Source organism: Schistocerca piceifrons, chromosome 4 (assembly GCF_021461385.2).
Source record: "Schistocerca piceifrons isolate TAMUIC-IGC-003096 chromosome 4, iqSchPice1.1, whole genome shotgun sequence".
Lineage (NCBI taxonomy): Eukaryota > Metazoa > Arthropoda > Insecta > Orthoptera > Acrididae > Schistocerca > Schistocerca piceifrons.
Genome location: NC_060141.1, coordinates 433,082,414 through 433,105,802, shown reverse-complemented (window position 1 = coordinate 433,105,802; position 23,389 = coordinate 433,082,414). Strand labels below are relative to the sequence as shown.

General features: G+C 37.6%; 1 protein-coding gene across 2 annotated transcripts in view; it reads left to right on the top strand.

The window, feature by feature from the left end:
• Positions 1–23,389, top strand: part of LOC124794902 (sodium-dependent nutrient amino acid transporter 1-like) — a 139,142-nt gene that overhangs the window by 97,748 nt on the left and 18,005 nt on the right. For both annotated transcript variants that reach the window (XM_047258602.1, XM_047258603.1), the window contains 7 exons: positions 9,926–10,057; positions 12,868–13,004; positions 15,477–15,514; positions 16,592–16,684; positions 16,827–16,992; positions 17,483–17,586; positions 21,228–21,468. In XM_047258602.1, coding sequence (XP_047114558.1) covers positions 9,926–10,057; positions 12,868–13,004; positions 15,477–15,514; positions 16,592–16,684; positions 16,827–16,992; positions 17,483–17,586; positions 21,228–21,468 — 911 coding nt within the window. The remainder of the gene's footprint in view (positions 1–9,925; positions 10,058–12,867; positions 13,005–15,476; positions 15,515–16,591; positions 16,685–16,826; positions 16,993–17,482; positions 17,587–21,227; positions 21,469–23,389) is intronic.

The window sequence follows — 23,389 nt, the reverse complement described above, 5'->3', positions numbered from 1 at the left end:
GTGCCTTTTAGACTAGCCTGGCTGACAGTCCCTAGGCATAAGCTGCTGAACTGCCACTGTCATCCTGGCATGATTTCCTCCTCAGTGGATACACACATTGTCTGCCATGCCCAGCCACCTGTCCGGTGTCCCTTGTTTTTCAATGACTCCAGTATGGGGTGCGCCCTTCTTCTGTTACCTCCTAGAGTTTGTTTCTGGTTACTGCTCCAGCAGCTTGACTTCATGCTGCCTGCCGCATTCCCAATGGTTGTGAACCCTTCACTGCCTTGGCTTCATGCAGCAGCCTGTATTAATGTTGGACTTCATTTGCTTCCTAAGGACACTACTCCAAATTTGATCTATTCCTTCAGGTTTCTCAACTTTCTCACGCAACTTATTAATAGCTCCTTCATAGACTGATGGCTCTAAGACTGACCTTGGTGTTATGCATGCCTTCATCAGTGGCACAATGCATTTTTGGTATTGGCTCCCAGAACAGTGCTCAATTTTTACAGTGGAGCCATTCGCCCTCTATCAGGCCACCCAGTATATGCAGTGACACAGGCTTTTTAATTGTCATAGGCTCTGATTCTCTCTGTGCCCATCAGGGCCTCTGTGTGCTATACACAGTCCATCCCTGAGTGCAAGGGCTATCTCAGCCTGCTAGCTCTTCCATTGCTTTGGATGATCTCTGTATTCCTGTCTGTCAGCAGTTGGTGTCAGTTTGGCATCATCATCAGTCTTCTTTTCACAGGAACGAGCTCCAGGGAATTAAACCTCTCCCAGCAGCTTCACAGACCTTCTCCTGGCCCTCTCATCACAGAGAGATCATATTAGCTAGGTTGCATATTTGGCACTGTGGTTTTTTAGCCCTCGCCATTTAAGCGGTGGTCGCACACCACTTTGTGCTTATTGTCATCAGCCTTTGACAGTTTACTATTGCCTGACAGACCACCCTTTTTTAATCACTTATGATCCAGTGTCTGCTTGCTGTCAGAGTTATTGGCTGTTTTAGAGAATTACGCGTGGGCTGTTAACCACATTTTACTCTTTATTCATTGTAGCAACATGGCAAACAACATTTAACCTTTGGTTTGGGACCTCTGCTGTATCTACGGCATATTTTGTGGGCCTCTTTCCAAGGGGAAGTCCTTGTTTATAGCTCTTTCCTTCTGTCACTTGGGCTTAATGTGCAGTCATCTTTAACCTTTTCTACCTATTCATGTTCGAAGGTTCTGACATGAGGGCTTATGACCTCAGTTGTTTTTGTGCCCTAAAACAAAAAAGAAAAGAACATTAGGTAGTTCAGCAGAAGAGGAGGAGTGGATATTTCTAAAAAAAAGAGTAATCACATATGCTGGACACACAAACATAGTTACAAAGAACCATTGGCAAATGGAAGAAATACGTGAACTAATCAACAAAAAAGAATTATTCAAATGGCTCTGAGCACTATGGGACTTAACATCTGTGGTCATCAGTCCCCTAGAACTTAGAACTACTTAAATCTAACTAACCTAAGGACATCACACAACACCCAGTCATCACGAGGCAGAGAGAAAATCCCTGACCCCACCGGGAATCGAACCCGGGCGTGGGAAGCGAGAACGCTACTGCACGACCACGAGCTGCGGACGATTAACAAAAAGACAGTACAAAAATGTTCAGGAAAAGACAGGAATACAGCAATATAGATGAGTTAGTAATGAAATAAATAAGAAGTGCAGGAAAGCCAGTGTGAAATGGCGGCAGGAAAAATGTCAACAAATCCAAAAAGAAAAGATCATCGAAAGGACTGACTCAGCATATATAAAAGTCAAAACAACCTTCGGAGAAATTAAAAGCAAGGGTGGCAGCATTGAGTGCAATGGGAATTCCATTGTTGAACACAGAGAAGAGAGCAGATAGGTGGGAGTACATTAAAGGCACTGATAATATTTCCTTGGAATTTCTAAAATCACTGGGGAAATGACACGAAACTAACATTACAGTTGCCATGTAGAATGTATGAGACTGGAGACATACCAACAGACTTTTGGAAGAATAGGAACACCATAATCCCTAACACATCAAGGGGAGATAAGTTGAGAACTACTGCACAGTCAGTGTAACATCTCGTACATCCAAGTTGTTGACAAGAATAATACTCAGAAGAAAAGGTAACAGAATTGAGAATCTGTTGGATGATCAGATTGGCTTTAGGAAAGGTAAAGGCATCAGGAGGCAGATCAGATACTGTGCTTCATAATGGAAGCAAGACTTAATAGAAATCAAGGCACATTCATAAGATTTGGTGATCTAGTATTTGTGTTAAGATGTTAGAAATTCTGATAAAAGTAGGCATAAGCTATAAAGAAAGATGGTTGATATACAATATGTACAAGAACCAAAAGAAAACTATGAATGAAAGACCAAGAACAGAATAAGTAGATTGAAAAAGATGTATGACAGGGCTTAAGTCTAAGCATGTGATCAAAATTCAAGGTGAAAGTATATTGATGACAAGATTCACTGACATTGCTATCCTTCAAGGAAATGAAAAAAAAGAGATATTTTGAGTGGAATAAACAGGCTAATGAGTTAGAGAACACCAAAAACAGGCAGAAGTAATGAGATGTAATAAAAAAATGGCTCTGAGTACTATGGGACTTAACATCTGTGGTCATCAGTCCCCTAGAACTTAGAACTACTTAAACCTAACTAACCTAAGGACATCACACACATCCATGCCCGAGGCGGGATTCGAACCTGCGACCGTAGCAGTCGCGCGGTTCCGGACTGCGCGCCTAGAACCGCTGGACCACCGCGGCCGGCGGAGATGTAATAGAAATGAGATCAGTAAAAATAAGATTAGCAATAAACTGATAAACTTAACATCAGAATTTATGACTATGAAGTAGACAAAGTGAAGAAATTCTGTTACCTTGGAAGCAAAATACCTATGACAGACAAAGCAAGAGGTACATAAAAGTAAACAGCACAGACAAATAGGGCTATCATTAAATATTGGTGTAAATTTGAGGAAAAAATTTCTGCGAATGTGTGTTTGGAGCACAGCACAGCATTGCATTTTACACTGGAAGAGGAGAGAGTAGAAGCACTTGAAATGTGTTACAATACAAGGATGTTGAAAATTATATGGACTGATAAAGAATGACCAAATTCTCTGCTGGAATGGCAATAAAAGGAACACAGAGAGGACACTGACAAGAATAAATATGGGTAATTCATTTGTTGAAAAATCAGGGAGTAACTACCATGGTACAAGAGGGAGCTCTATAGTGTAAAAAATGGAGGGGGATTGGTATACATCCAGCAGGTATATTAGGTCACTGGGTGCAAGTGCTACTCTGAGATCGAAGGTGACACAAGCGAAATTCATGGTGGGCTGCATAAAACCAATCGTAAGGCTGATGAATCAGTGACTCAAAAGAAAGGGAGACTATGTAAAACAGTTTCCATGTGAGATAACTCATATCAATACCTCCTGTGAGAGTGAATGAATGAATGAGTGAATGAATGAATGAATGAATGAATGCTTAACCTTTCATACATTTATCAGTGCAATATATTAACACAAATTTTGGGCTCGGTCAAACAATGAGATTACTGAAGATAAAAGAAACTAAAATTCAAATTTTGGCTAATGGATGAAACAAATCGGTAGGTTCAAAATGAGTCATTTTGTAACTTGCTGTTCCAGGAACAGACTACATGCATATTGTGTGCGGCAACAACAAAAAATTGTACCAAATTGGTACTTGAAATCAGAAACTTGCCTTTCAAGGACAGTGCACTATGAATTATGCTACCAAAGCATGCCTCACAGGTCAATTTAAAAACACAATTTGCCACAAACGTCTTCATTCCTTCCAAATTCAATTATGCCCGTAGCATTGTGCAAGAGCATCCATAGACTTTATATGAAACTGGAAGATGCTTGTCACAAGTTGACACTACTATTGTTCTGTGTGCTCATGCAGTTCAATTGGCAACAACATATCAGTGAAATTGTATAATTTGCTAAAGTGTAGAATGATCTTATACTAGTCTAGGTGTAATTTACACAGTATGGTAATTGTATACTTCATATCACTAAGACTTTAAAGTATGATTGGTACTAAATAAATAAAGAACATTGGGCAGAATTAAGATTCTATATGTGCAGTGACATATTGGATTAGGATAACACTCCTATCACCATTGCAAGAGGAGCAGTTCAATATGTTACACAACTGGGATTTCATCAGGCCTTGTACCGGTCACCAGCAACACAGTCAAGTTGAGAATAAGTGATAACAGTATACTGGATAGTGACCACATCATGAGTAACTGACACATAATACACTCCATCTCAGGGGTCATGAAAGCAGGGTTTTTTCACACACTATTATGTCAAGATTAACATTATAGTATAACAATTTGAGAAAAAACCATCACTGCCACCAGAGTTCAATTTTAATGGTGAATAGATGGGCCACATTACAGGAAATAATCTGCCAGTACAATGCCTTGCAACAATGATGACCACTCCCGAAGCAGGCAGCCATATCATCTAGAACCTCTGCCTTGCTGTGGAGACTGCCATCAATGAAGGCTTGAAGTATCAGAAGAGGTCGTCTGGACTGACAAATTACAGTATCCATTACATACCAACAGCAGCATACATGCACACTGAACATCACACAAGATGCAATGTTCAGGCAAGGAGGTATTCTCAAGATAAGTTTTATCATTGTGACTGCTAAGGACATAGTTCTCTCTGAACTGTTGTATGGAATGGAAAGCATTCCCTACGATGCTTGTAACTGCACTTTAAACACCAATGGCTACTGCATGTGAGAAATTAAGAGTCCATGACAGTTCAACCAAGACCTCCAACTTTCTCTGTGGCAAAATACCACTTACTGGATGAGAAAAGTGAAGGACTGCTTCACACACTTCAGCTAGGTATTCAGAAAAGGAACAGCATGTTAATTATGCTTGTGTTGTTATAGATGCACAGAGTTAAACCATGCACTCAGATTTCTCAATTAGTTCTGGGCATCATGCAGTGTGCTGCCCATTGTGAACATGGCAGATATTAAATCAAATGCTAATTTAACAGTTTCTAATGTGGTTGGATTTTTGAGAGATGTGTGAAGAAATTATTGCGAAGAAGCCAATCAAATTAGCAGAAACATGCCAAATTGTGAACGTACATGAAACAATGAACTTTACAACTACCAGAGTCAAAATAGCTGAAATTCAAAAGTCCATGGAAAATATGCATCAATTAGGCTTCATTTCATCAAAACATAAATACAATAATTATTGAACAACTTGCATTAGATCACTCCTACACAGGTGAAACCAACCATGTAGCCCTGTCACTACGACAAACACAAGTGAACAAAATTAACAGCAGTGATCTCCGTATGTGATACAGGCTTTGGAGAACAACACACACAACAAATGGTTATTTTGTGAAGTCATCTACCACAAATGCAGTGAAAAGGGGCACATTGCAAAAGCATGTGAGGAAAAATGGCTCAAGCAAACCAGGGTATAGTTCTTGTACTGATGACAAAAGTCAGAGATTAACATTTTATAAGAATTCAGCAAAACTGATGAAATCAGTCATGTCATTCTACTTACATTCAAGATAAACAGATTAGTTTTTAAATGTAGATAGATATATGTAGCCTCATGTATCATGGTCATTGTGGCAACATTACACTTGGTATCACCTAGTTTCACATTACAAATCACCGATTGAAAATTTGCTTCTTATTCTGCTTATCAATCCACTGCACTGGATGTTTTCCAGTAAATGCCACTATAAGTGAGACTACATGCAAACTTTTACAGCATGTGATGAAAGAGCACTTAAACACACTCCTAGGCCAAAAGTGAAGGTCAAAAGTTATGAAAAATATCCATTTTGTTCAATTATTTTTTGGTAATAATAAGTCATTCTTGTTGAGCTGTAATCAAAAACTGTGACAGAAAAATTACTTGCTCATTATGAGAATTTTAAGTGATGCAGCAAGCAAAGTTATCATTGGGATTCTATGTAAAGTGTAATACTCTGAATGGGCTTCTACGACACAGTCTTGAATAATAGTAGTAGTAGTAGTAGTAGTAGTAGTAGTAGTAGTAGTATTGGCGGTGGTGGTGGTGGTGGTGGTGGTGGTGGTGGTGGTGGTAGTGTAATGGAAAATTACTCATTACTGGTAACTAAAAGTCAACTTTTAATCTACTTGTTGCTCCTGATGAACTTCTTACCCCATAACCTGAATGTCTTTCTGTTCAGTCAGATAGGAAAAGCAAACATCTTTTGCAATCTTGATAGTACTGATACCTAAACCAACTTACCAATGGGTGAAGAATTTGGGCATGTGCCAACACTGAATATAACAATATAGCTGTTAATCCCAAATGAGATATGTGGTGCAGCAAACATACTTGCTCTTTGGAAAAGCCCCTGCACCCATGGCAAAGCATATCTTAATAGGTGCTTACATGAGTTCTCATTCTTATAGAGTGTGTAATTGGAAATCCCTGTGAGTATTATAAAAAGTGACAGTGTTAGTTGTCAAAAACAATTGGCCAAATGTCGCAGGCCTATTTTTAGGGCCAACTGTTGACAGTTTATCAAGGAGATGTAGATTAAATAAAACAACTACTAATAGTAAATAAAGCTGGAAAAATAATTTGCGTTAGATGTTTATTTACAGTACATTTAACATCATCAAATTGCGTTCCATTAGGAAAGTGGAATGTGCTCCATGACAGTGATGTTAACTGTGGCAGTAAGTCAGTACAGTGACAACAGTAACCATGTGCATTGTGTATTGAACTGGGGACCTAGAAATGACAGAGGCTTCATCCCGTCGTAGCCACAGTGGCTCACAACCCCACAGCAGACCACAGCAGTCCACCCACCCCGCTGCGGCCCCACGCCGAACCCAGGGTTAATGTGTGGTTCGGCCCCCAGTGGAGAGCTCCACTCCAAGTTTAAACGCAGCCAAAACCTCTCAGACAAACTGAAGCTAAACGATGTCAAAGTTAGTGTAAGGCGGGCTATGCGTGAAGCGTTCATTGAATTCGAAAGTAAAATTCTATGTACCGACTTGACAGAAAATCCTAGGAAGTTCTGGTCTTACGTTAAATCAGTAAGTGGCTCGAAACAGCATATCCAGACACTACGGGATGATGATGGCACTGAAACAGAGGATGACACGCGTAAAGCTGAAATACTAAACACCTTTTTCCAAAGCTGTTTCACAGAGGAAGACCGCACTGCAGTTCCTTCTCTAAATCCTCGCACAAACGAAAAAATGGCTGACATCGAAATAAGTGTCCAAGGAATAGAAAAGCAACTGGAATCACTCAATAGAGGAAAGTCCACTGGACCTGACGGGATACCAATTCGATTCTACACAGAGTACGCGAAAGAACTTGCCCCCCTTCTAACAGCCGTGTACCACAAGTCTCTAGAGGAACGGAGGGTTCCAAATGATTGGAAAAGAGCACAGATAGTCCCAGTCTTCAAGAAGGGTCGTCGAGCAGATGCGCAAAACTATAGACCTATATCTCTTACGTCGATCTCTTGTAGAATTTTAGAACATGTTTTTTGCTCGCGTATCATGTCATTTCTGGAAACCCAGAATCTACTATGTAGGAATCAACATGGATTCCGGAAACAGCGATCGTGTGAGACCCAACTCGCCTTATTTGTTCATGAGACCCAGAAAATATTAGATACAGGCTCCCAGGTAGATGCTATTTTTCTTGACTTCCGGAAGGCGTTCGATACAGTTCCGCACTGTCGCCTGATAAACAAAGTAAGAGCCTACGGAATATCAGACCAGCTGTGTGGCTGGATTGAAGAGTTTTTAGCAAACAGAACACAGCATGTTGTTATCAATGGAGAGATGTCTACAGACGTTAAAGTAACCTCTGGCGTGCCACAGGGGAGTGTTATGGGACCATTGCTTTTCACAATATATATAAATGACTTAGTAGATAGTGTCGGAAGTTCCATGCGGCTCTTCGCGGATGATGCTGTAGTATACAGCCAAGTTGCTGCATTAGAAAATTGTAGCGAAATACAGGAAGATCTGCAGCAGATAGGCACTTGGTGCAGGGAGTGGCAACTGACCCTTAACATAGACAAATGTAATGTATTGCGAATACATAGAAAGAAGGATCCTTTATTGTATGATTATATGATAGCGGAACAAACACTGGTAGCAGTTACTTCTGTAAAATATCTGGGAGTATACGTACGGAACGATTTGAAGTGGAATGATCATATAAAACTAATTGTTGGTAAGGCGGGTACCAGGTTGAGATTCATTGGGAGAGTGCTTAGAAAATGTAGTCCATCAACAAAGGAGGTGGCTTACAAAACACTCGTTCGACCTATACTTGAGTATTGCTCATCAGTGTGGGATCCGTACCAGGTCGGGTTGACGGAGGAGATAGAGAAGATCCAAAGAAGAGCGGCGCGTTTCGTCACTGGGTTATTTGGTAACCGTGATAGCGTTACGGAGATGTTTAATAAACTCAAGTGGCAGACTCTGCAAGAGAGGCGCTCTGCATCGCGGTGTAGCTTGCTCGCCAGGTTTCGAGAGGGTGCGTTTCTGGATGAGGAATCGAATATATTGCTTCCCCCTACTTATACTTCCCGAGGAGATCACGAATGTAAAATTAGAGAGATTAGAGCGCACACGGAGGCTTTCAGACAGTCGTTCTTCCCGCGAACCATACGCGACTGGAACAGGAAAGGGAGGTAATGACAGTGGCACGTAAAGTGCCCTCCGCCACACACCGTTGGGTGGCTTGCGGAGTATCAATGTAGATGTAGATGTAGACCCCCACATGGGAGCGTCTCATACCAGATGAGTGTAACCCCAAATGTTTGCATGGTAGAGTAATTATGGTGTACACATACATGGAGACAATGTTTGCGCAGCAGTTGCTGACATAGTGTAACTGAGGTGGAAGGAGGGGAACCACCCCGCATTTGTCAATGCAGATGGAAAATTGCCTTAAAAACCATCCACAGGCTGGCTGGCACACTGGATCTCGACACACATCCCCCGGGCAGATTCATGCCAGGGACCGGCATGCCCTCCCACTTGGGAAGCAGCATATTAGACCGCACGGCTAGACAGGCGGGCTACAGTAACCTTACTTGTATTTTATTTTTTCCTACACAACTTTTAAATTTTATTAGAGACCATAACTGCTTTAGTATGAAGTTTATGTATTACATAACTGCTTTAGTATGAAGTTTATGTATTACATAGTTTATATAGAGGGCACCACACAGCCAACCAATGTGTTCTCTACAAAACTTACCATCATTGCACTGCAGTCTCAAAATACTGCTATGTAATTTAATTTACAAGGGGTATAGGTTATGTCATAAGTTGTAATTTTTGTATACTATGCTCTATGTACATCTTCTATTTTTAGCATTGATAATGGCTAGTCTCTAGCTGAAGTTTGGATCTGCCATTTTGAAATTTAATAACAAGTTGGCTACAGCAGGCTAATGGTAGTTAATTCTTGATACATCATACAGGAGTAGTTTGTCATGTGCTGTAATCTCTTAAGATATATTTTGCTATTTCACCTTATTGAATATCCTTCTATTGTAACTTAGGTGAAACAGTTAACAAATTTAAAACTTCAAACCTGCTAGTATATTCGAAGTTTAAGGAGAGAGGGAGGAGGGAGAGGGGAAACATTGGATTTTAAGTGAAATATGGAGAATGTGTTTTTCATAGCAAGAGTTATTTGTGCCTAAAAGGAAAGAGAGTCCCTTCACATATAAACTGCAAGGAAATTTAAGATTTAAATCCATTTTTTATTTAGTACATTGACAAAAATATAATGTTTTAATTACAAATTACAGGTAACTTAAACCATATCTCTTCTATTTTTTTTCTAGTGCCTTTTCTAGTGGCATATGCAATTGTGATGTTGGTTCTGGGAATACCATTATCTTTCTTGGAAATTGGAATTGGACAGTTCTGTCATGAGGGACCCATCAAACTTTGGAGAGCTGTTCCACTTTTCAGAGGTATGTTTCACATTAGTTATTTATAAGTCACTAATAATACAATATAATGGAAGGAAACATTCCACGTGGGAAAAATTATATAAAAACAAAGATGAGGTGACTTACCGAACAAAAGCGCTGGCAGGTCGATAGACACACAAACAAACACAAACATACACACAAAATTCAAGCTTTCGCAACAAACTGTTGCCTCATCAGGAAAGAGGGAAGGAGAGGGGAAGACGAAAGGAAGTGGGTTTTAAGGGAGAGGGTAAGGAGTCATTCCAATCCCGGGAGCGGAAAGACTTGCCTTAGGGGGAAAAAAGGACAGGTATACACTCGCACACATGCACATATCCATCCACACATACAGACACAAGCAGACATAATACATATACATACACACCCTTTATGAAGCTGTAGACAACTCTGAAAACTATAGTTTGAAATAAAACACTTCTGGCAACCCTTATAAGGTAACACTTTAAAATTCGTCAAGGAGAAATAGGCCTTGTTTATAAGCACGTAGATTTGCATTATAGAACTGTTGAAGAGTTGTGTGGTGTCACCACCAGACACCACACTTGCTAGGTGGTAGCCTTTAAATCGGCCGCGGTCCATTAGTATACGTCGGACCCGCGTGTCGCCACTGTCAGTGATCGCAGACCGAGCGCCACCACACGGCAGGTCTAGAGAGACGTACTAGCACTCGCCCCAGTTGTACAGCCGACGGTCATAGCAAAGGTTCACTGACAACTACGCTCTCATTTGCCAAGACGATAGTTAGCATAGCCTTCAGCTACATTTGCTGCGACCTAGCAAAGTGCCGTATTCTATTGATAATTAATATTATGAAGCATGTACCGTAACGAGAGATGGTCTACAATTGTGGATTAAAGTTAAGTATTACCTCATCTACGTACTTTATTTGCAATTCTCAAGATATTGTCCTGTTCCAGACCTTACGCCAGTCAGCGTGTAATTAAACGCGTGCATTTCGGCCTCCTCTAGAAAAACAGTGTTGGCTCTTCTGCCAACACTACAAGTTGTTTTACTTAACTTTTTTTTTGTTCCAACACAAAAAAAGCAGCAATTTGAATTATCTACACAGAAAATTGAAGACAATCAGAAAATGGAATGATCAAAACATTGGTCATTAACAATCTTGGATAGTGTGAAAAAATTGCTCATGCTATTATGGTCGCTAATACCTGTTGTTTGAGTTATAGGAGGCCGAGTAACTGTTATGCTACATAAATTAACTTTTTTATAATAGCTTATCGAAGGTGAATTGGTACTCTAATTAATGACAAATATTTTTACAATTTTGTTTTATGATATATGCCTATATCATATGTGACTGGCTTTATTTTAGACATGATTATTTTAATCAAATAAGTGATTTCAATAGGTACATTATTAACATTGTCATATATTCTATTGACTTTCACATGTTTGATTAGATTAGCTAGTGTAAGTAAGTGGCACAAATTGTGAACCTACGTCGGCCAGCCAGAACAAATTATTATTATTATTATTATTTCTTTACTTTCTCAGACGTTAAGTCTGGTTAAAAATGGAAAGTGACGCGGACATTGATCAAGCGTCACTTCCTTTTAACTGTATGGTATGTGTTATATTGCATTTAGGAACTTTCGGGTAATTGAACCTGTATCAATAATTACAGATTTCTGTAGTTGTATATATAAGTTTGGATGTAGCTGTATTGCATTGATGTACTGGTGGATATTGTGTGGTATGACTCCTGTAGTTGATAGTATAATTGGTATAATGTCAACTTTATCATGATGCCACATGTCCTTGACTTCCTCAGCCAGTTGGATGTATTTTTCAATTTTTTCTCCTGTTTTCTTTTGTATATTTGTTGTATTGGGTATGGATATTTCGATTAGTTGTGTTAATTTCTTCTTTTTATTGTTGAGTATGATGTCAGGTTTGTTATGTGGTGTTGTTTTATCTGTTATAATGGTTCTGTTCCAGTATAATTTGTATTCATCATTCTCCAGTACATTTTGTGGTGCATACTTGTATGTGGGAATGTGTTGTTTTATTAGTTTGTTTTATGGCGAGTTGTTGATGTATTATTTTTGCTACATTGTCATGTCTTCTGGGGTATTCTGTATTTGCTAGTATTGTACATCCACTTGTGATGTGATCTGCTGTTTCTATTTGTTGTTTGCAAAGTCTGCATTTATCTGTTGTGGTATTGGGATCTTTAATAATATGCTTGCTGTAATATCTGGTGTTTATTGTTTGATCCTGTATTGCAATCATGAATCCTTCCATCTCACTGTATATGTTGCCTTTTCTTAGCCATGTGTTGGATGCGTCTTGATCGATGTGTGGCTGTGTTAGATGAGTGCTTGCCATGCAGTGTTTTCTTTTTCCAATTTACTTTCTTCGTATCGTATCTGTTGATGTTATGTGATCTAAAGGGTTGTAGAAGTGGTTATGAAATTGCAGTGGTGTAGCCGATGTATTTATATGAGTGATTGCTTATTATTATTATTATTATTATTATTATTATTATTATTATTATTACTATTGGTTGCCTTTTATGTGCACAGTTATTGGAACAAAACTTGTTTGTTAAGCTCTAGAAAATGTAGTCTGAGTGTACACCTGACAATTAAGATGAAATAATTAAACAAACAATGAAAAACTCTTTCAGTTATTGTAATTATTTTGTGGTCTGAGGTTTGTCATGATGATATCAGAAAAACTTACTGCAGTAAGCATTTACGAGCAGTATTCACCCATTTTGGCCCTCTTTATTAATTGTTATTTAGTCACGTTTTCATTTGTTACAGGTGTTGGTTATGCAAAACTCTTCCTTTGTGTGTTGACTGGACTGTATTATTCACTCAGTGCAGCAATTGCTCTATTTTACGCAGTGTGGAGTGCAAAGGGCCCATTTCCATTTTCAGAATGTGTGTCAGCTGTCAATGTAAGTGATATTTTATTGTAATCAAATAAATCAAGTCATTTGATTTTATCTCCAGTATACATTAAAAACTAAAATCTCCATTACGAACTTAAATTTATTATGTTGTGGATAGTTACAAAATAACTTAAGCCACATGATAAAGACCTGGAGGCAGGAGAAATAGGCAGACAATAAAAGCACTGCAGGTCACTGTATATCAGTAATTTGTTGTATCTGATTAGCACCGTACTACTGGAAGTCTAACAATGTCAACTGGATAAATCTCTACTGCAAGTAAGCTTTCATTAACCTGGAAGTCCGTTTAAATTTGACAGTTCTTTGCTATGTGTTAGCCTTCTGGGAAGTGATGTATACCTCATCTTTTCTGCCCAGTCAGCACCCTTAATTATCCAGTTAAAGGGCAGGTGTTGCAGTTTAACATGGCTTCCAAACCCCCATGTAGTATGGTATTTTTCATATGCATAAATGATTGTCAAGACTACAAGTTACAATAAGTGCTGGATTGACCAGCAGATAAACCATAAACATTTGGTTTTAGGATTATAAACATACAGATATTAAGCAACATTGCTAGATCTTTGTTATATTTCATGTCTCCGAAAAAGATCTAACATCCTGATAATCTTAGATGACTTACTGACTACAGAACTGAAAGATTTAGTAAGAAACTAGGCTTCACTTTGCCTTGTTCTAGTTCTGCTGGTTATAATTTTTCTTTCTTCTTTCGTAGTGATTTTTCACATTTACAATTGATAGCTGCTGCCATACAGATCCTTATCAACAGCTTGCCTAATCCCAGACAGTGGACTTTGTTCATAATTATTTTAATACAATATATTACTGCAAAAACTATTCCCTATATGAGGAACAGACAGATACACACATTTTGGTAACTCCTTCCCAATCATGTTAATGAATTCTTCTTTTGGCTTAGATTCTCTGTTGATAGTTCAGCTACCCAAACTTTTGGTAAGCATTTAAGTTTCGTCAAATTTAGTTAAATTCAACCTTCTCAAAAATGTACTTTTTGATAATATCCTTATGACCTCATATTGTTATGTGAGGCTTCTGTATATTTTAATTGGAATATGTTGCCTACCTGTTGATGGATGCTTGAAACAGCTTTAGCATCAAAGCACGCTGAAAATATTCTATGAGAGGGTAGAATAGATAAGTCAGCTGTTGTGTTAATGTATTAAAAAAAAAAAAACCACGTTCATTTAATGAAATTTGCAGTCTGCATCTTCCAAAATGTGTGCTCTGTGCTCATAACAGTTTGCTTTGTACAGCATTTGAAAAATTATTTACATTTACTTTACAATGCTGGTTTAGAATCACAAATTTGTCATATAGTTCTGCAAACTGCTTAACGTTTTCATGAACTTTCCATTTGTTTTAATGATATTGTCCTTCTGTATTTGTAACATTCTTAGAATTGTTTCCCCATTCTTAATTAAAGTGGAGACTGGCAGTTATATTGGCACGGAAAACATGTATTTTGTGTTTGTCCTACAGAAAAATGCCATTAAAACTTCAGTAGTTGAAGATAACAATAACAATAATAAAGACAAAGATGCATAGAGTTCTGTGAAAGCGTTTATAAAGCATAAATTAAGAAAAACCAGAATCAGTAATTTTTCATAATGTAAATCTTGGTACTATAAAATCTCATTTAAGACATCTATATTTGTAAGAAAAAAATATTTTTACTATGATGCTTTCTTTCCTCCTTGACATATCCCAACTGTTCTCCTTCTGCGCAGTAGTGAACCCCTGCCTCTGTTACACTGTAAACTATTAATGGTCTTCTTATCTGTTTCTATTTCTGTTGTCCTCCTTCCATGACATCTCTCTCTCTCTCTCTCTCTCTCTCTCTCTCTCTCCCTCCCCCCTCCCCCCTCCAACCAGTCAACTTCTTCTACACATTGGTTCCTTCTTTATTGCTACCACACATTTTTGTTAGACACCATTCCTTACATTCAGTAACAACACAGTGAGAACAATGAATAATACAATAAGGCTGTAATTTTCCAAATATCATATATTCATTATTATTATTATTATTATTATTATTATTATTATTATTATTATTATTATTATTGTTATTTTTGTTGTTCATGTTCTGTACATATTGTAATACACAATAAACACCATAGGCTGAACCTCTTTTCAAGAATGTGTGCCATGAAGTTCTGGTTCTGGTTAGGATTAGGCAAGCATTCCTGGATTGGCATGGGTAAGAGGGACAAGAATCATAAGTTTTGGAATACCTTTCCAGATGATCACTGAAGTGTACATTCTTTCATTACACATATATATGTCAGCACTAAACTGGCTGTGTGAATTTTTTTACTGTCACTATTGAGGTTTTTTTTCAAGTGAAATGCATCCACCTTCACAATTTACATAAAGTAGTTTTAGGATTCATTTTCCATGGTGTATTAAACCTGGCATTTTCTTTTATTTTTGCAGAATAGCGAAATTGGATTTCCTGCTGAGGACTGCTTACAGTAAGTTTTTTTTCCCCTCCTTTCAAACTAAATGAAAAGTTACAAGTTTTTATTCCGTGTTACAACATTACACCTGTGGATAGAAATTCACTTAATTTGTAAACTTATAAGAATTGTAAAGTGTGATGGGATGGATAAATTGTCATTATACTAGACTGTTGTTCATAAAATGTAGCGACCTTGAATACAGTATCTTAAATCTGGATTATAGTACATCACAGAGAGGTAACATTCAAAACATGTAATATGTACTGATCTTAAAGCTTGCACCAGCAATTAAAATTTAAGAACAAAGCAATTTTTGGGATAATAAAATAGTTAAAATGTCTTTAGAGACACCTGATATTTGTAGAATTTTTAAGTGTGAACGAGTGTGTGGTTAGTGACAAACAGCGTATGCTGCCTATCTTTGATGGCAGTTATAAATACACATCTCACAAACAGTTAATTGTAGCTGTATTTACTTGACAGACTAAAACTAGATTAAATCCTCATTTCTGGAAGTTTTCCATTAGATAGCACTTATAAATGAGTAAATAAGTAAATAAACTTAAATGTCTTTGATAGTACATAACCTAAATCTGAAATTGCCTTCATTAATACTGTGAACTTCATTGGAGAAGCTTAGTACTTTTGCAAAAACTATCATATTGTCCGCTTCAGAAAACAGCGTATGGAAAATTGTGCATCCACCCAAATGTTATCCATGCTGTCTGTCTCCAAGTGAACCAGTAATAGTCCACTCCTCTTAGCATACCTTAAACACTTCCGAAAACTATTAAGATAAAATATAATATCTATGTTTTGACGGTAAAATCTTTAGAGTTGTAGTTGTTTGACTGTGTCATATTTCTATTAAAACTAAAGTACTTGAAATGTAGAGAATTGAAGTAGTTTGAAGAGGTGTATGATGTGGCTTAATGATTCGGAGGATATTTTACCAGCAATGTCAATGCTTATGGAAGTCTATAGACTTACATAATTTTGAGCTAGACATCTGTGCAAAAGTATTTTTGGTCTGAGCCCATAAAATGAGCTGCTCAGAGAAATACAATAAAGCATTTTTCCTCATTGTAGGGATACTTTCCTCACACCAGTGCAGATGGATCCACTCTGGTTTGGGATCTTAGCTGCTTTGTTGTTCCTGTTCTGGATAATCCGCACAGTGTGGTAAGTAAAACTGTCACTAAACTGGCCTAAGGTAGTGTGAGATACTTCCCTTTTTTACAGGTTAAGTTGATGACTTAACTAATTTAATTAAATTACTTTTAAATGTTGTTTGAATGATACTGACTCATATTTCTCTTTCTAGCATATGTGGATCAAAGCAGTCATACAGGGTAGCAGCATCTGTACTCTTCTTGTTTATTATTTCTGTCCTGGCTGCACTCCTATTTGAATCATTTCTTAGAGACACAGATATTGCTGGTCTCAAAGAATTCCTAAAAGTTGACTGGAATAGCCTATTGGACTTTAGGGTAAGTGGAATTTCAAATATTTCAAGTTTTTAAATAGCTTTGTCAGTTACCATTTTGCAAATTTTTGAGAGAAGGCTCTCTCAGATTTTGAGATTTGTTTGAGAATACAGATCTTATTTTTATTGTTTACTAATGGGAGACTGTATGAAATCATTTACATATAACTGCGTGTCTGTAAGTTATACCTTAGACAATCTTATTTTTATAAGAAACCATAAAATTTCTCTGAAAATGATGATGGAAAGCCATGATAGATGTGGTTCTGATGGAAATGATATACTTCTGGCTTATTCTGATGTGAGGACCGGTAATTTACTGAAAGATTAACATTAGAAATGTAGCATTTGATGTATGGCGTGACATGGCAATGAGTATTGTCGATGTTGCAGTGTGAAAGAAGACAGTTATATTTTTGTTGCGACTTTTTTGATGATCTGAGAACCAAATTTATGATGATCTACAGGCCAGTAAATTTATTTCTACTTTTCAGGTGTGGTACATGGCCCTTGTACAGATGTTCTTCTCTTCCCACCTTGGATTTGCAAGCATCAGCACACAGGCTGGCATAATATACCCCAAGCACAGTGCTCTATGGTAATTAACATTCACCCTACCAGTTCTGTTACCAGTGTTCAGTGGTTTGATCCTGTTTATTATTTTGGATACATATGGCCCAAAAATGGAATACTCATCTTTTAAAAATGGAAAATCCAGAATGGAATGTAACAATACTAAGAAAAAGATAGTTCATACCATATAGCGGAGATGCTGAGTTACAGTTGCAGATAGGCACAACGAAAGGACTGTCAAACAAGTAAGCTTTCAGCCCAGAAAGGCCTTCATTGGAATAATCCCCCCCTCTCCTCTCTCTCTCTCTCTCTCTCTCTCTCTCTCTCTCTCTCTCTCTCTCTCTCTCTCTCTCTCTCTCCAGAGACAGCGGCCATATGTCTGTGATTTGCACTTGCGTGCATGTATTGTGTTGTCTGATTCTGATGAAGGCCTTCTTGGCAGAAAGCTTACTTGTTTGAGAGACATTTTGTTGTGTGTATCTGCAACTCAACATCTGCTCTGTACAGTGAGTAGCAAATTATCTTTTTCATGACATTGTTGGTATTCTGTCCTGGATCTACCATTGTTTGACATCTAGTTATGTGGTACTTATAGGTACATAAACACAAATTTAACATCACTTAAGAAAATTAGTGACAAATTTCAATTACAACACACACATTTTAATAATTAGTTATTTAATCATTATCTTTCATGTAAAACAGATGATTGTTTAGTGCTATACCTATCTAATCTTCGATCAATAACCTTATTTTATATGACATGGATAGTGTAGGAAAATAATACTTTCATTTCATTGTACTGCATCAAATTATTTCTAGTTAAATAATTTGCCTGTTGCTGTCATGTAAAGGTAATGAATATACATGATGTTCACTTAATGATTATGTGACTGAAGCATGGGTAAATGATTGAATATTGTTTGTTTTACTCTATTCAAAATTATTCAAATTAATGGAAAGCTCTGTACTAAAGAGGCAGTGTTGAAGTAATTGAGATAGCCAACCCCAACAACACAAGTCCTAAAGGAAACCAAGGCGAAATTTCTGAAGAGGGGCAAGATGAGTTTGCCAATGATGACTGGTTATGACTAATTGACGGCCACATAGATAATGATATCTACAAAGCTAAGGCTGAAGTCATACAGTGAGACGAGAGTGGTATGGGTTGCGTGAACTTGGGAGAAGAATTAGAGGCAGAAACAGAGTACATCTCTCCAAGAGAATTTGAAAGATGATAGCCATTTTTCCGAAGAAAATTTACCTGACTTGACATTTAGCGAATTCTTGTTTACACAAGGTATGTTAATCGAAGAAATTGATAAAAAACGTTTCAGTGTTGGTGTAGTGTCTGGGAAGCCTAAATACTCGGTTCCCTAGACAAACAATCAAACAAGTTATATTAATAAGTTTTATTACAAAAAGAAAATTACAATACACTACTGGCCATTAAAATTGCTACACAAATAATAAATGCAGATGATAAACAGGTATTCATTGGACAAATATATTATACTAGAACTGACATGTGATTACATTTTCACGCAATTTGAGTGCATAGATCCTGAGAAATCAGTACCCAGAACAACCACCTCTGACCGTAATAACAGCCTTGATATGCCTGGGCATTGAGTCAAACAGAGCTTGGATGGTGTGTACAGGTACAGCTGCCCATACAGCTTCAACATGACACCACAGTTCATAAAGAGTAGTGACTGGCGTATTGTGACGAGCCAGTTGGTCGGCCACCATGGACCAGACGTTTTCAGTTTGTGAGAGATCTGGAGAATATCCTGGCCCGGCCAGTGGGTTGGGTCTCTCCAGATGGACACACCCGATACCAAATTGATCATGTTCTTGTAGATCGGAGATGGCACACTAGTATAGAAAATGTTAGGGCTTTCAGGGGAGCAGACTGCGATTCTGATCATTTTCTTGTAGTTGCCAAAGTTCACCAACGGCTATCTACAGCAACATCAAGGTGTCACAATGCAGAACTTGTTAGGCTTGGCACTGACAAGCTAAATTATGAAAGCTTTAGAAGAAGGTACATGATAGAAATTTCAAATAGGTTTGATGCTCTCAGGACACATGAAGATCAAAACGAGGATGTAAATAAACAGTGGATCACTGTGAGGAATAATATCAAAGAGGTAGCGAAGGTCAAAATAGGTACAATTAAGAACAACAGGACGAAACCGTGGTTTGATGAGGAATGCAAGAAATTGGTAGAGGAAAGCAGAAAAGCACGATTAGATTGGGATAGAATGGGAGACAGAAAACGAGAGGAGTTCTTGAACATGAGAAAGGAAGTTGGTCGTAGGCTATGGGCAAAGAAGAGGGATTATTTGAACAATCAAATTAAAATCAATGGAAACAAACAGTGAAACAAAAAACATTAGGGAACTTTACCTAGACATAAATGGGTATAGGAAGGGGTTCAAGGCTAGGACAAATGCACTTCAAGGGGATGCCAGGGGAATACTGACAGACCCCAGTGCTATATTAAGTAAATGGAGGGTGTATTTTGAGCATCTATTGAATGTACACCAGGAAGCAGGAAATGAGCAGGTGTATGAAATACATACAGCAGAACCCCAGATACCCGAGCCAATGTTAAAGAAGTAAGAGATGCAATCAACAAATTGAAAAACCATAAAGCACCAGGATCAGATTGCATAACTGCAAAATTAGTTAAAAATGGGGGACCAGAAACTGGTGGAAGTACTTCACAAAGTGATAACTAAAGTATGGAACTCGGAGATGATACCTGAAGAGTGGCCAATTTTTAAGAAGGGCAACAAAATGGATTATAGTAATTATAGAGGAATATCACTATTACCAGTAGGTTCCAAAATTTTCTCGAATATTCTGCTAAGCAGGCTTACACCATATGCAGATGAAATTGTGGGGGATTACCAAGCTGGCTTTCGGAGGAACAGTGTCTGTTACTGATTGGCAGTGGCTGTGTGTTTGTTGATGGGAAGAAATGGTGTGAAATGTGTGTTTCTGGACTAGCCAGACATAATATTCTTGCTAAAAAGATTCTGTTACAGTTACCAGTGTGTTTCAATAGCTCCTGCTTTCCACAGGAGGCACTATACCCGAGTGTAATCATGAGCATAGGGGACAGACTTCATGATGTAGAATAGATGACATCTGTCGTAATGGAGGTACTGTTTATAGTTACTAAATCTGATTTGTACAGGGATTTCTGTGGAACCATCAGATACTGCAACACTTGGGGACTCTGTCAGGATACTGCAACACTTGGGGACTCTGTCATGACACAGATTTCATTTCCACTATGTGTGTCCCTCAGTAGTTTGGACAAATAAGTCAAAAGCAAACATTTCTCTCCACTAATAGGTTTTTACTATACTTCTACAGGTTATTGATATCCTGGACACTTTTAAGACAAAAATATTTCCATTCATGACTAAAAAAATATAAAGTTTGGAGAAAAACTCATCTACAGGCAGCTATAATTCATTAGCCTAATTACATTCTGTTGTGATCAAACTGGAATGTATTTATAGCTTAGATAAATGCACTTATAATAAAGCTAATTGTATCCACAAAGTTGATGGCATGTGATGCAATCATTTTTTCAAAAGAGTGAATGTTGCATATTGTTTTGTGTAACAGCACCTTTTTCTTTTACAGGTTGTCTTTCTCACAGATTTTGCTGTCACTGATTGTGGGATTGGCAAGTGTAGTCATAGCAGTATTATGGCAGGGGCAGTTGACTACATCTGCTAGCATACAAACTAATGAACCATTTTTCTCTGAAGTGTGGTTCTTGACACTTGCATATACTGCATCAACAAATGTGATGAGTGCTTCAGAGCAGATATGGGCTGTGTTTATTTTCCTTGCCATTGTTGCTTCGGGGCTTCTGTCTGTGGTAAGGTTTCTTAGTATAGTATTTACTATAGTTGAAATTGATCTGTTGAAGTGACTGGACTGCTTTTTGTTAATATTTGTGGACAAATTTTATTTTGTTTCTTGCAATGTGTGTGGTGTTTTTGTGGTATTTAGCAGGTTGTAACAAAGCAAGTGGATTTCCTCCCTCCCACCCCCCTCCCCCCAAAACAGTTTTTATTTATTTTCAAGTAGCTTGGAGATTATCACAGCATATGCACAGTATTGAAAATCTCGTGGCTTTGCCATCTTTATCATTCATTACATGCTTTTGATTAACTGGAATTCAAATGTGTGATTAGATTACCTAAAAACTGTGCTAATTTCAAATTACTGGTAATATAAAACTTTGTTATCATTGTTCAGTGTAAACATATACCCAGTTACTAACTTTTGGGTAGAGTAGAGGAAAAAGACAGATGAATAAGTACAGCAACTATACGGCTAAAGTTGGAAATGTGGTGTGGTAATGACTTTTGCCCTCATTTAGTTTCAGAGTAGTTTGCATTATAGTATAAAAAACTGTTACTGAAGTAGAAACCCGCATTTTGGCACATCAGGTAGCATGCAGTTATTGTTGTATGTAAAATTTCACATTAAGAAGAATCTCCCTACAATATTCACTTTATCAGGAATGTAAATGTTTAATTGTAACTTGTAAAAGGACGCTGGACAACAATATCTGAGAGTAGTATTAATTATTGTAAACTGACAAAAGGAACTTTTCTGGAGTCATTTTAGTCGGTATGAGGAAGTTTATGTGAGAAAGATCTGTACCCTTTGCTCTGTATACTGCAGATGAGTTAACACAAATTACAACTTGCACATGGTGCTGAATTTGATCCAAAATCCATGTCAGAATCTATACAATGACTGTTTCCTATGATCAACTGTGAACTTGTAATTAACTTCATAAAATGTGGTAATCTTTTAAAAATACTGTCTGCAAACTTTGACAATAGTGTTCAACTGTGAATTGTGTTACTTTCAAATTATGCTTTCTGCATGCATTGTTTTCATTTCAATGAGTAGCTACTTGAGAGGACAGAGTAATTTGTGAATGTGTTAATTACTTCCTTGCCACACACTAATTTTTGTGAATCTGTGTATTTATGTTGGGTTACTGCACTCAAACAATTGCCATTATTATAGGACATCAGTTGAATGTGGTAATTGGCTTGCCCGTTATCTGTGGATAGATAATAGTAAACAGGACTCAAGCTGGCCATGAACAGTATGTTGTTTAATTAAATTGTTTTGGACTATAAACCTGGTGTAGACATAATCATTTAAAATAGCCGACTTTACGCAATAACTTTTCAGCCAGATTCGATGGAAGCACAGTTACTGATAGCACATTTGTACAGGTAAAAAGGGCAAGGTTTCCTGTGATTTCTCCAAATTAGGCAAGTTAATGTGCAAACTATTAGAACTCCCCTTCCTTTTTTTCTTTTCTTTTTGAGATTTACGTCCTCTGTCCTGCATTGCTCTATAGAAGGGCCACCAATCTATCATTGTTGAAGCACCCAGCAGGAATATGATTTTTATTTTTTTATATTTTATATATTAAGAACTATTAAAGGCCATCACATTAGACTTCCTTTGCAAAAAGTCCCATTGCCTTGCATATCAGTATTCTAGGACATGTATCTTCTGAGTTATGGACTACTATTTTAGAAAGTTGAGAATGCCTAGCTGTAAAGTTATGGGACATAACAACCAAATGTACTTCATCACCAAATGACATAAAAATGTGTTGTGGTTAGGACTTTTTCTCAAAGAAAATACTCGTCTAGCTGCTTGAATGGTATTATAGCTCGATGCGTACACTTTACTTTTCATTATCGTGAAGCAGACAGAACCTACAGGGACCTGGATGAGTCACTAAACAGTTACATACAGAA